The sequence below is a fragment of the Zea mays genome, chromosome 3 (assembly GCF_902167145.1).
Source record: "Zea mays cultivar B73 chromosome 3, Zm-B73-REFERENCE-NAM-5.0, whole genome shotgun sequence".
Lineage (NCBI taxonomy): Eukaryota > Viridiplantae > Streptophyta > Magnoliopsida > Poales > Poaceae > Zea > Zea mays.
The window spans coordinates 40,670,500-40,683,135 of record NC_050098.1 but is presented as its reverse complement, the minus strand read 5'-3'; the positions used below and the strand labels follow the sequence as shown (position 1 = coordinate 40,683,135).

The window sequence follows — 12,636 nt, the reverse complement described above, 5'->3', positions numbered from 1 at the left end:
GAAAGCCTACCACTTATCTCATTCATCCCGTATATAGAATTGCTACGTAGGAGCAACTCCAGTAGTTCTCTAAAAGACTTCCTAAATCAATAATTTAGGTAGTTAACATGAAAACTATTCTCCAACAGTTCTCTAAATGAACTTTCTAAATTTAACAACTTGTCATCTAACCTCATTTTCTCTCTACATTTGGCAACCATTTAACAACTCCCTAAACAAAAATGTTGACTACATTATATAGTTTTTGTGACTTATTTTTTATGTGGATAAATACAAAATAAAATTACAACCTATATTTAGAGAACTCACATTTTTTTACTCCAAAAGTCATTTAGCAACTTTTTAAATCTGTGATTTAGGGCCTGTTTGGCATGGCTCTAGAGCAAAACTCTAAGGGGGAGCTGGCTAGAGCATGCCAAACACCCTAACTCCAGAGTTGTAAACTCTATGGAGTTTTTGGAGCTGCAGTACAATTTTTTGGAGTACCTCTTTTGCTGCTCTGAAAACTCCAAAAAAACAACCTAGTCATGGAGTTTTGAGTTATTTACCCGCCATTGTCACTGGTTATGAGAAACAATCTAAACTCTGGAGCAGAGCTGCTCCACCCAGAGTTAGAGTAGAGCTGCTCTGGGGTGGAGCAGAGTCATGCCAAACACACCCTTAGAGAGCTAAAATTTACATAACTATTGGAGTTGCTCTAAACAACCTCTAATTTTCTTATTATATTTGCTATAAGCGATATATGGTTAGACCGATCGAACAATCAAACATACAACATGATTTATAGGAACGTAGCCTGACCGGAGATTGGAATTCTCTGCAGTTAAACTGTCGCGTCGAACCGACGGGCACAAAGGCCACACGAGTGACGGCTGCACTCTGCAAACCACTGCAGAAGAAGGTGTCGCCTGACGGACCCTGGTCCGGGCAATTACAGCCCTAGATAGCCCCGCCCGCAAAGACTCAACAATCCTCAACGGCCCTCCGCCGTCTGGGCCCACTGCTATGGCAAGAAGCGCCATCCGCCGTGCCGTGCTCGCCGCCCCCATTTTGAAGCCGTCGCTCTCTCTCGCGGTCTCACACTCTCACCCAAGGCCGGCATCCCGCTCGGTGACTGTGCCGTTCATTTCCGCCGCGGTGAGTTGTCTGCGCCCCTCTTCTACCGTCGAATTTGTGTGCTTCTCCGGCTCCCCCCCCCCCCCCACTCCGGCCGTTCCGTTTTGCCGAAGCTAGAAGGTAGCTCTCCTGGTGAGTGCGAGTCTCCGTCGCCCCCCAAAGCCCAAGCCAACCCATCGCCGCAATGTCCAACACGACGGTCGACGGGTCCGACAGCGACGCCGACGCCCTGCGCTCCGCGTCCGCCGGTCTTGCGCTATTCCCGTCGCCCTCCCCTTCCCTTCCAATCCTGCAGCTCCTGCCTTTCCCTTTCAATCCTGCTTCCTGCCGGCTGCAGCCCCTCCCCTCTCCTTTCGATTTTGCAGTTCCAGGCGAACGAACCTCTAGGTGACGCGTTTGCCGTCGACCGACGTCGCCGGCGGTATGGACGGCCATGGCCTTGTGTGCATGGACGATAAAGCCCATATGGCCACATCCATGCATGGACTCCACGGCTCCACCCCAGGCGCCGACGAGCAACCCCGCTCCGTGCGAAGCTCCACCTTCGCACGTTCGATTTCCCCTTGGTTTGCTGTGTTGTTTTGAGCGGTGAGTTCGGTCGAGACTAGCCCGCTTTGATAGAGGTTTAGCTGTCTTAAAAAAATAGCCTTGGCTCGTGGAATTAGCTTTTTTAAAACCAAAACTATTATCAAAAATCATTTGGCACATGGCTTGTAGGATTTTTCTACAAAATAAATCTTGTCTACTTATCTTTTTATATATTCAATAACGTTACAACCAACCTTGAATTTAACATATTTTGCACACATACTAAAAAGGCGATTACCAATAATTATTTTTGTACATCAATTAAAATAGAAAAACTAATATTGTTAATTCGTTGATGCCAGATGGCTAAAGAAGCCAGACCACGCTTTCCCCCTTCCCTAAGCCATGGCTACACCGCTAGGCATTCCTTCGAGCAGATGGGCGGCGCCCTGTATGAGCAGAGGCGCACAATGTAGGAAGCAGAGAAGGAGCATATCCACACATGGTTTCAAAGGCGTCGCCTAGACGACGCCTAGGCGTCCAGGCGGCCAAAATGTCTAGGCGTCCCCGTCGCCTAGCCAAGAGTCGGCAAGAGGGGAGGGGGAAGAAGCCTAGCAGAGACTTTGGGGAGCGGGATCGGCGGCGCAGAACTCGGGGGAGCGGCGACGCAGGGAGTGCCGAGCTCGGGGGAGCGGCGGTGCAGAGCTCGGGGGAGCGGCGACGCTGAGACTCGGGGGAGCGCCGCCGAGCTTGGGGGAGCAGGAGCAGCAATGCATGGTTGTGGACGAGCGGCGACAGTGAGATGGGAGCAACTCAGCAACCCTAACCGCAGGATATATGGGCTGCCTGCCTGGTGGGCTGGGCCATCTCTTCTACCCCTTCCTTCTTTTTTTCTTTCTCCCTTTTTCTTTTTCTTCCTCATATATGTTGTTGTTCTGTCTTTTCTTTAATTGGTAAGGCGTCGCCTTGCTCGCCTTAGTAAGCGCCTAGGCGTCCAGGCGGTGGCCTAACGCCTTGTCTCGCCTTACCGCCTTAAGAACTATGTATCCACACCTCGTGAACATGTGCCTGATGGAAACAGAGAAGGAGCCGAGCCTACGAAGGCTGCGTTCGTACATGAGATGGTCGGAGAATGTGCCTGTCCATGGGCGTCCAATGTGATTGAGGAAAGGATAGCTCCTCGCCTAGCAGCACCGTGGCTTGGGAACTCCATCCGCCGATTCCGGTTCCGATCCACCGATTTCTGTGCCAGGAAGTCGAGCCTCGGACTGGGAACGACTAGTCGCCGCTAGCATGTGGGCTGGCACCCCTCGGCCATGGTCGCCTCACCTTGCAGAGAAACGTGCCGCACCGACCGCTAGGACGGATTGCCTAGACGCCGATGGACCTCGACCGACGCCATTGTTTTTTTCGTGAACGCTCAGGAAAGCTGCGTATCATTAAATTAAGAGAAGAAAACAATCTAAAATGGACCAAAGTACAATGCCAAAAAAGGTAGAACACAAGACCACCAAACTCCTGCTGCGCACAGAACTGCAGCCTCCTTCTGCGCATGAAAACAACAGGACACAAAAGGAGTCAAACAACAAAAAGTGCCAGCAGGCCCCACACACACAACTGCACACAACTGCTCTTCACTAATCACCCAGAAGATCCCTGGACCTAATAAAGGCAGCACCAAGGCCCAATGCCTCAAGATGCTTGGCACCGGCAAGACTCCAGCAATCTAACTCATCTAAAAAACTATTTTATTCCGTTTATGGAAGGTCTGACACCATAAAAAACCGCCTTATTACGATGAAGCCATAAACACCAAGCCCCTAAGATGATGATACTGTTAAAGCCTCTTCATTTGGATTTGTGCACTTGCTTACACACCTTCCTCCACCACCGGCGCCATTGTGAAAGAGATCCTGATGATGGGAGGGGGGTTTTCGCAAAAATGCCACAAGCCAAAGCTAGGTTAGCCAGTTTTTTTTGGCTTCACCAAATCTAATAGAAAAGGGGAAGTGCTTTTGACCAAAAGAACTATGGGAAAATGACATTTGATACGGCTTATGGATTTAGGCGCGAAGCCGCATGGAAGAAGCCATGCTAAAGGGGCACTAAGGGGTGTTTGGTTCTGGGGACTAAAGTTTAGCCTGTGTCACATTCGGATGTTTGAATGCCTATTACGAGTATTAAATATAGTCTAATTATAAAAATAATTGCACAATTGAAGACAAAACGTCGAGAAAATTTTATTAAGCCTAATTAATCCATGGTTAGCAAATATTTACTGTAGCATCACATGAGCAAATCATGAACTAATTAGGTTTAATAGGTTTGTCTTATCGTTTAGTTCTCATGAGGGATGACAATTTGACCCACAGATTCAGATATTCGTCGGATATCCCACCCGACGGAGCTGGGTATGGATACATTTTTTGACCCGTGGGTCAGATTCGTATCCTACCCGAAGTCAGGCGGCCACGGATTAGGATATTACCTCCCACCCGCGGATTATCCGTTGGATATCCGAAATCGGCTCATAGTTTATTTTTTTGGCCTAGTCCAGATTACACAGCAAGGAGCAAACCCTAACTTCATGAATCCCATGTCTAGTGTTCCCAATTACCCACCGTTGACCCCCTTAGCCTTGTTGGCTTTCTGCGCTGTGCCTCGTGCCCCCTTCCAAGTCCCGCAGGCCACAGCACCGCGACGGCTAGCTCCAGTGCCCCTGGCTGCAACACGCACCCCGTAGGCCACCCCTTCCTACGCTTGTGGTTGTCCACCCCTTCCAGTCCCCCAACGGTCCTTGGCTTTCCACCCCTTCCATGTTATCATGTTGAGAATATTGTTTGTTAAAAGACATGTGTATTGTATAATGCTTTTATTAAGTTTTTAATTGTGTGTGATGGTGAATTGGGAAGAAATTTGATTAGTTATGCTATTGAATTGTTGAAAAATGATTGTATCTGTCATATCCGACGGATGTCCGAAATTTGATGGACACGAGCATGGATATAAATTTCAACCCACAGGTATGGTCGCGGGCGGATATTGATTGCAACCGCGGATATGGTTGCGTCGGATATTTGCAATATCTAATCCGAATCCGATCCGTTGCCACCCCCTCATTCGTGTAAATAGTGTTGTAAAAACTATATTTAATACTTCTAACTAGCATCCAAACATTCGATGTGATAGGGACTAAAGTTTAGTCGAGGGAACCAAACAGGGCCTAAGGGGGTGTTTGGGTTTCCCGACTAAAGTTTATTCCGGGGGTGTTTGGTTTTCCTGACTAAAGTTTAGTTTGTGTCACATCCGATGTTTGATTGATAATTATGAGTATTAAATATAGTCTAATTATTAAATTAATTACATAGATGAAGACTAAATGATGAGACAAATTTATTAAGCTTAATAAATCTAAGATTAGTAAAAAATACTGTAGCATCATATGGGTGAGTCATGGACTAATTAGGCTTAGTATTTTCGTTTTGTCGTTTAGTCCTCATCTGTCTAATTAGTTTTATAATTAGACTACATTTAATACTTTTAACTAGCATTCAAACATACGATGTGACAAAGACTAAAGTTTAGTTGGAGTATCCAAACATGGCCTAAGAGAGTGTTTGAGATTGCCCTAGCTATATTTTTTTTGATTAAAGATATTTTTAAACTATTTATATTCTAGGTGACCGCACGTTGCTACAATTTCATTTATGCTTGAGTATATAGTATAGTCATGTGTGTTCCGTTGGCTAGACAGGTGTGAATATCGGTTTGAAGTTAACAATCCCGATTTGTGCGTAATTTTAGCTTTTTTACCATTTAAGTATGAGTTAGCATGGAGAGGTGAACGGAAGGGTTGACAGTGGAAATTGGTGTAGTTTAAAAAATATCTTTAATCTAAATAATACATAAAATGGCTTATCTAAATACATTCTAAAGATTCACAACTCTAGATCTACGATTTTCTGCAGCACCTAATGAGCTGTTCCATTAACTCCACCAAAATTTCTGGAGTTGGAGCAGTGCCAAACAGGGCCTACGACCGAAACAGAACTGACCGAGGCCGAATTTCTCGGTCTTGAGTCTTGGCGATTTTATTAACCTATCGTCTTTGTCCTGAGTCTTGACGATTTTTATGAACTGATGATCCCTATTTTCAGCTAATCAAAATTTGGAAATAATGGGAAGACAGAACTGGTTCGGTCTGACCCAATGCCCACCCTTCCCTACACAGATATTTTTAGTTTTATGATCTATATTTTCTAACACAAGTACACAACATCCATCAAATGATTTTCTATTGTTACAGTAACTGTGCTTTAGAGTCCTGTAATCTGTTTGCCACTCTGTGGTTCCCTGAAATGGCTGACCTTGTCATACAATTCTTTCAGTACACATATCTAACAGGGAACCACTTTGAAACTTGAATATATTGGCGTTGCTATAGTGGAGTAACATGGCCTTCTGCACTATGTATACCATTCATCTGTCCGTCATAGGTACTTTTCCCACTCCTTGTGCTTCTAAATGCACAGTATAAGTTTCTATTTCCATCTGCTGTTTGATAACTTGATCACCATTTGTAATAATTGCATAAGTTTTAATTGTTGTTTGTTAATAAGACGTACCTGGGTGTACATAATGAACTAGATTGTCATAATTTCAATTATTAGGATTCAAAACTTGCTTCCTAAATTATTTGTTTAAAATGCCATAGCAATCAAAGTATTTTTGGAATATGGACACATTTGGTATTCTGAGCAGCTTTTATACAATCAAAAAGATTTCTTGTAAAACATGTCCTGCCAGTTCAGCAATGGACATACTTATGTAATCGGCATGGCTCCTACTGCTTTCATTATCATCTATGCTTCGTGTATAAGTATATCACTTCTCGTGTTTGTTAATTTAGAGAATGTTTCTTTGTTAATTTCTATCTACCATGATTCTCCCTTTTAATTCCTAGATTGACCCTGGGTTCTATAATTAAATTGATACCCTTTTTATATAATTTCTGTATTTGAATCAGCATGCTATTCCATGTGCTATGAGAACTATTGAGCCATGTAGTTCCTAATTTTTGTTATTTTCTGCAGTTTTGTTGGCAGTCACCTACATGCATGTACCAGTTACTGCTATCATCGTTGTTCCAACCTCTAATTGTTATACATTTGATAATGAAAGCCGTCTTGTTGATTTTGTATCCATACAATCATGCTCTTCACTATGCACCATGTACTTTGAAACTAGATGAAATTCTTTCATGTTGCTCTCCTAAGCAGCTTTCAGACACATCTGATTGGAAATGTTTTCGAATATAAGGAACAGGTGAATATCTGAAATCCATTATAAATGTTAAATTATTATCTTCTAGTCAATATATTGTTTTCATAGTGCATTTGAATATAGCCTAACAAATTTTTTATTGTAATTATCAGGGCTCACCTCGCTCTGATTTGGTTGTCGAATTCTGCAAAGATGTGCAGAAAAGATCTCAAGAGGTAAGGCAGTATGACATATTGACATACAATTTTTCTAGTCCTAACTAGAAATTTTTGATGTTATCTCCATTTAATTTTAAGGTCATGAAGTTTAACTCATTAAGTCGTTATGTTTTTAAAAGGTGTGGTATTAGTAGTTTAGTAGTTCAGTAATAGTACTCCCTCCATCCTAAAATAGTATTCATATTAGCTCTTTATTTTTATGTCTATATTCAAATGTATGATGATGAATCTAGACACATATAAAACACATACATCGAGTGTTGTATGAATTTATTAATTATCTAAAACAAATTTTAATTTGAGACGGAGAGAGTATTATTTAGTTCTAGTAAAATTTTTAGTCTCACAAGATAAGAAATGAATTAGGGACAAAAATATTAAACTCTTTTTATGTAGTTTTTGATTTTTAGTAATTAAGTTGCTATTCCTAAAATTATAGGAAAATTATGGCAATTTTTTTCTCGAACACGCAGAAGAACTGCACATCATTATATTAAGTAGAGAGAAAGGTCTAAAGAAGACCAAGAACAAGGGCTATACAAAAAGAGGGGTGAGAAAAAGAGAGGAAAAACAAGAAGAAAAAAGAGAAAGACAGCTAAGACAAAAAAAACCCCAAATCAAGGCCACAACCTTCTCAGAGCCTTAGCACCTGCCAATTCCTAAAGCCTGGCATCCTCATGGATCTGTTGTAGAACTGTACTCGTGTTTGGAGAGACACCATAAAAACACAAGCATTTCTGTGCTTCCAGATCCACCAAGCCACAAGAATAACCAATGTGTTGAAACCATCTCTGTGCAAAACTGGCACAAGACCTTCAGCCATACTCCACCAATCCTGGAACATAGATATCTCCAGCCCTGGTGCCACAAGCTGCAGCCCCACTTTGCATAAGATCTGCTGCCACCATATATTCCTGGAGAAGACACATGAAATCAAGATGTGTTGAATTGTCTCCTGCTGTTGATCGCAGAGAACGCATTTCCCCGGGTGGTCAAGGCCTCTACGTGCTAGACGATCCGCTGTCCAGCACCTATTAAGGGAAGCAAGCCAAATGAAGAATTTGCACTTAGGGGGCGCCCAACTCTTCCATATCCTTTCACCCGGCTCAAATTCCACAGAGCCAGCCAAGAAACGTTGGTAAGCTGTTTTAACATAGTACTCCCCCGAAGCACCTGGAAGCCAACGGAAAGCATCAGGTACTCCAGGTTGCAACTGAATATTCTGTGTTAAGTCCCAAATTATTAAGAATTCGACAATCACTTCTGTCGGTAAACTGCCAGAGATGTCACCAACCCAACTGTTATCCCTGAGGGCTTGCTGAACTGTTTTCCTTTTCCTCATTCGTATTGAAACTCTATTTAACAGGGAAGGGGCAATTTCTGAGATACATTGGCCATGCAGCCAACGGTCAGTCCAAAATAGCGTTCCAGCACCATCCCCCACTATGGAGCATAGTGAGGCTGAGAACATGGCAATGACATTAGGATGGACTTGTACATCAAACTCAGCCCAAGGCCTGTCTGGCTGAGTTTTCTTGAGCCACAACCACCTCAGGTTCAATGCCCAACCAAGAATTTCAAGATTGTGTATTCCCAAACCTCCTAGACTTAAGGGTTTACATACCTTATTCCACCCCACAACACAATGGCCACCTCTGACATCCTTTCTGCCCTTCCACAAAAAACCTCTTCTGATTTTGTCAATAGCCTTGACCACCCATTTAGGGCAAGGAATCACAATAAGGTGATAAATAGGGATGGCAGTGAGGACAGATCTGACAAGTGTTCGAGAAAAAAAAGATCTGACAAGTGTTAGTCTTCCAGCTTGGTTGATTAAAGGAGCCTTCCAACCTGGCAGCTTGTTAGCAACTTTATCAATAAGTTCCAAAAACACATTTCTAGGCATTTTCTTAACAGAAAGAGGAAACCCCAAATATTTGCAAGGAAAGCCTATTATGTTGCAAGGGAATAAAGATTGTGCCTCACCAACACATTGATCATTACATTGGATAGGGAGTCATACTGCATTTACTGGCATTGGTTTTTAAGCCTGAGGCCTCCCAAAAATCCTTAAAATCTCCTTGATCACTGTGATCTCTCTTCTGTTTGGCTGTAAGAAAAGTACAACATCATCAGCATACAGGGACATCCGTTGACAATTTCCATGTCTCAATAGAGGCAGCAACAGTCCCCTTTCTTGTGCTTTTAGAATAAGTGAATCCAAGGCATCCATTACCAGGATGAAAAGCATTGGGGACAAAGGGTCCCCTTGTCTAAGCCCTCTATGATGCTTGATAATCTCCCCTGGTTCCCCATTCACAAGTACTCTTGTTGAAGAAGAGTACAACATTTTAGAAATGATGCTGCACCAAACAGGACCAAAACCCAAATGCCTGAAGATTTCAAACAAGAAGGGCCAAGATACCGAGTCAAAAGCTTTTCCAATATCCAATTTCAGCAGGATACGGGACACCTTTTGCCTATGAATAGCCCTTGCAGTCTGCTGAACCGAAATAAAATTATCATGGATGCTTCTTCCCTTCACAAAGGCACTTTGATTTTTTGACACCAGAACAGGGAGCCTAGGTGCAAGTCTGGTGGCCAACAGCTTAGTTACAATTTTTGCAAAACTGTGTATCAGACTTATTGGCCTAAAATCTTTAACTTCCAAAGCCTCATTCTTTTTAGGTAATAAGGTCACATAAGCTGAATTAAGGAGATGCAGTTTAGAAATATCCCCATGCAGCAATCTGTTAATAGCTGCCATAAAATCACCCTTAACAACTGGCCAGGCCTTTTTATAAAATCTCCCAGTATAGCCATCAGGCCCAGGGGCTTTGTCAGATGGGAGGGCCTTGATAGTATTCCAGACCTCCTCCTCACTGAAGTTTTGGTCCAGATCATGTAAGTTCAAGGCCGGCCTATGGAAGGCATCTAGATTTAGAGTAGAGTCCCTGTAAGATACTGTCCCAAGAAGATGATTATAGAAATCCCACACTGCCTCTTTTTTATCTTCCTGCTCGAACAATAATCTGTCCCCGACCTGCAACTTCCCAATGAAGTTTTTTCTCTTCTTATACCTGGCCTGTCGATGAAAATATGAGGTATTGGCTGTTGGAATGTGAACCCTAACCCTAACAGGGGTTCCTTGACGACCCATTTGGGGCACTGAAGAGCTATAAAATAGTAGATATGGGCTGCCGAAAGCACTGATTTAACCAAGGTTGTCCTCCCAGCTGGGTTAATTAACGCAGCTTTCCAACCAGGTAGCTTATCAGCCACCTTATCAATGAGCTCCAGAAAAACACTTCTAGGCAGCTTCTTAATAGAAAGGGGTAAACCCAAATACTTGCATGGAAAATCCACAACGTTGCAGGGGAACAGATCTTGTGCAGCACCGAGGTCTTGCTCAACACAACGAATGGGGTCAGGCTGCATTTGTTTATGTTTGTGACAAGACCAGAAGCCTCCCCAAAGATCCTCAGAATTTCTTTGACCACCCGCCGTGACTTCGTTCCTGTTGGGCTTCAAATAGACCACGACATCATCGGTATAAAGATTCTGATTTGGGACATGTCAAAAAATTCTGATTTTCCTTTTTGGCAGCACATATGTTCGACTTGGTCAATTTTATGTTTGACCATTTGAACCTACATGGTCCTCACTAGATGTTGAAATTTGGGACATGTCACCATCTGGATAATACAATGCATTTGTTCATTCTTTTCAGGGTTACCTTGAATTTGGACGCTTTGTTAGTCCTCACTCTTTTCTAACTGGTTCAGGTCCTATTGACTATATTCAGGTAACACTTTCATACTTCAAATTGATTGTATATGATAAAAAGAGTGCATATCTTTTCTGTTCAAAACTGTTGACTTATGATTTTTATCAAATAGTAGCATGTTGTTTAGGTTGCGTTGAAACTAGAGTGCCATCCATTCTTGCTAGGAGTGCTCTACCTTCGTAGCTTAATCATACATTCTCTAATTTCTCACATGCAATTTCAGAAAATGCATAATGGAGATTTAGTGCACTGTGAAACTACATTCCACAAGATGGGTCGTACAGCACAGGTTTGTGTCTAATTTCTGGTCAGATTCTTTGTTACCGTGACTAATGTCGTTATTTCTTTTTTTATACCAAGACTACTTTAAAGTGGTGGAGTAATATTGTTGAACTTATTTCAGGTAAACATCATATGTGGACATTGCTCGAACAAAGTGTGCAAAGGTTGTTATATATTGTGTTTTCTTAGTCAAATTGTCAAATTCGAATAGTTTTTTGCGTGTTACTGAGCAAATATAGAAAGATCACTATTCATTTTCTCGAAGACACCTTATGGGGTGGAAAGACTAGTTCCTGCTGCATAGGTTTAGTATGAAGTAGCCTTCTTACTTGCACAGATATTTGCTTTCACTTCCTAGCAATGGTTATATTTTTTTCTCAGACATGCAAGAGAGCTGCATGTCTTAAAATCAAGAAGACAGAAAGAATCAAAGAAACTCATCCAAGCCCTTGCGTCACAAGCATCGGTTGCTGAAGAATACTAGACAACCAACAGACCACCCACGCAACCAGGCTATGGCCAAATGTGCCTGAGGCCTTTGACCGCTGCCATATACACCACATGTTTGCCTCATCTAATCTCTTGCACTACAGTGCTAGATTCAAGACCCCCCTTCCCGTCCTCCAAAAACACAAGTATTCCTAATTTCCTTTGTTTCCAAATCCACCAACTGACCAACACTAGTAAAAAATTTAAACCCCTTTGGTTGTTGTAAGAATACCCGTCTAGGGTTTGGGGTCTTCCCCGTGTATTGACTATCTCACCCCTCTGTAATGGGCCTGGCCCAGTTTACTCAACCTATTAATATATCACCCAACCCCTGTTAGGGTTAGGGTTTACATTCCAACATGGTATCAAGCTAGATTTAGGTTTTTTTTCCAACAGCAGCCACAACCGCCGTGGGGGGTTTCCTACACCCCCTGCAGCCGCCGCCGGCCCCCAGCCGTCGGACTCCCTCCCGCCGTCGGCCCCCAGCCGCCGGCCTCCCAACTCCGGCCCTCCCTCCCTCCCTGCCCGCCGCGCCGCCTGCAGGCCCGGCGCTCCTTCTTCCCCAGCCGACGGCCTTCCATCGCCGGCCCTCCCTCCCTCCCTGCCCAGGCGCGCCGCCAGGTGCACCCGCACCCGCCCCCAGCGCGCCGCGCCGGCCTGCCTTCTCCCCCGCCGCCGGTCCGCGGTCTCCAGCCGCCGGCATCCCTCCCAGGCGCGCCCGCACCCGCCCCCAGCGCGCCGCGCCGGCCTCCCTTCTTCCCCGCCGCCGGTCCGCCCCCTGTGCCGCCGGTCTTCATTCCTCCTGGTCGCCCCGCGCCGTGCAGCCGCTGAGGGCCGCCGCCCCGCGCCGTGCAGTTGCTGAGGGCCGCCACCTCCTCTCTCCTTCACAGCGCGACCTTCCTCGCGCCACCCGCGCGCGACCAGGCGCCAGGA

At 44.2% G+C, this 12,636-nt stretch overlaps 1 protein-coding gene across 4 annotated transcripts in view; it reads left to right on the top strand.

Annotated features, from left to right (window-relative positions):
* The first annotated feature begins 962 nt into the window (after nt 1-962).
* Nucleotides 963-12,636, top strand: part of LOC100275617 (uncharacterized) — a 45,384-nt gene continuing 33,710 nt past the window's right edge. The window contains exons 1-9 of one of the 4 annotated variants that reach the window (NM_001149665.2): nt 1,207-1,364; nt 1,482-1,704; nt 6,033-6,140; nt 6,738-6,841; nt 6,931-6,969; nt 7,080-7,142; nt 10,876-10,950; nt 11,156-11,221; nt 11,336-11,378. In NM_001149665.2, the coding sequence (NP_001143137.2) occupies nt 6,098-6,140; nt 6,738-6,841; nt 6,931-6,969; nt 7,080-7,142; nt 10,876-10,950; nt 11,156-11,221; nt 11,336-11,378 (433 nt within the window). In that variant the 5' untranslated portion in view covers nt 1,207-1,364; nt 1,482-1,704; nt 6,033-6,097. Of the gene's footprint in view, nt 1,138-1,206; nt 1,705-6,032; nt 6,141-6,737; nt 6,842-6,930; nt 6,970-7,079; nt 7,143-10,875; nt 10,951-11,155; nt 11,222-11,335; nt 11,379-12,636 lie in introns of those variants that run through there. The other 3 variants (XM_008674350.3, NM_001406864.1, XM_008674349.4) reach the window with 3 other exon arrangements.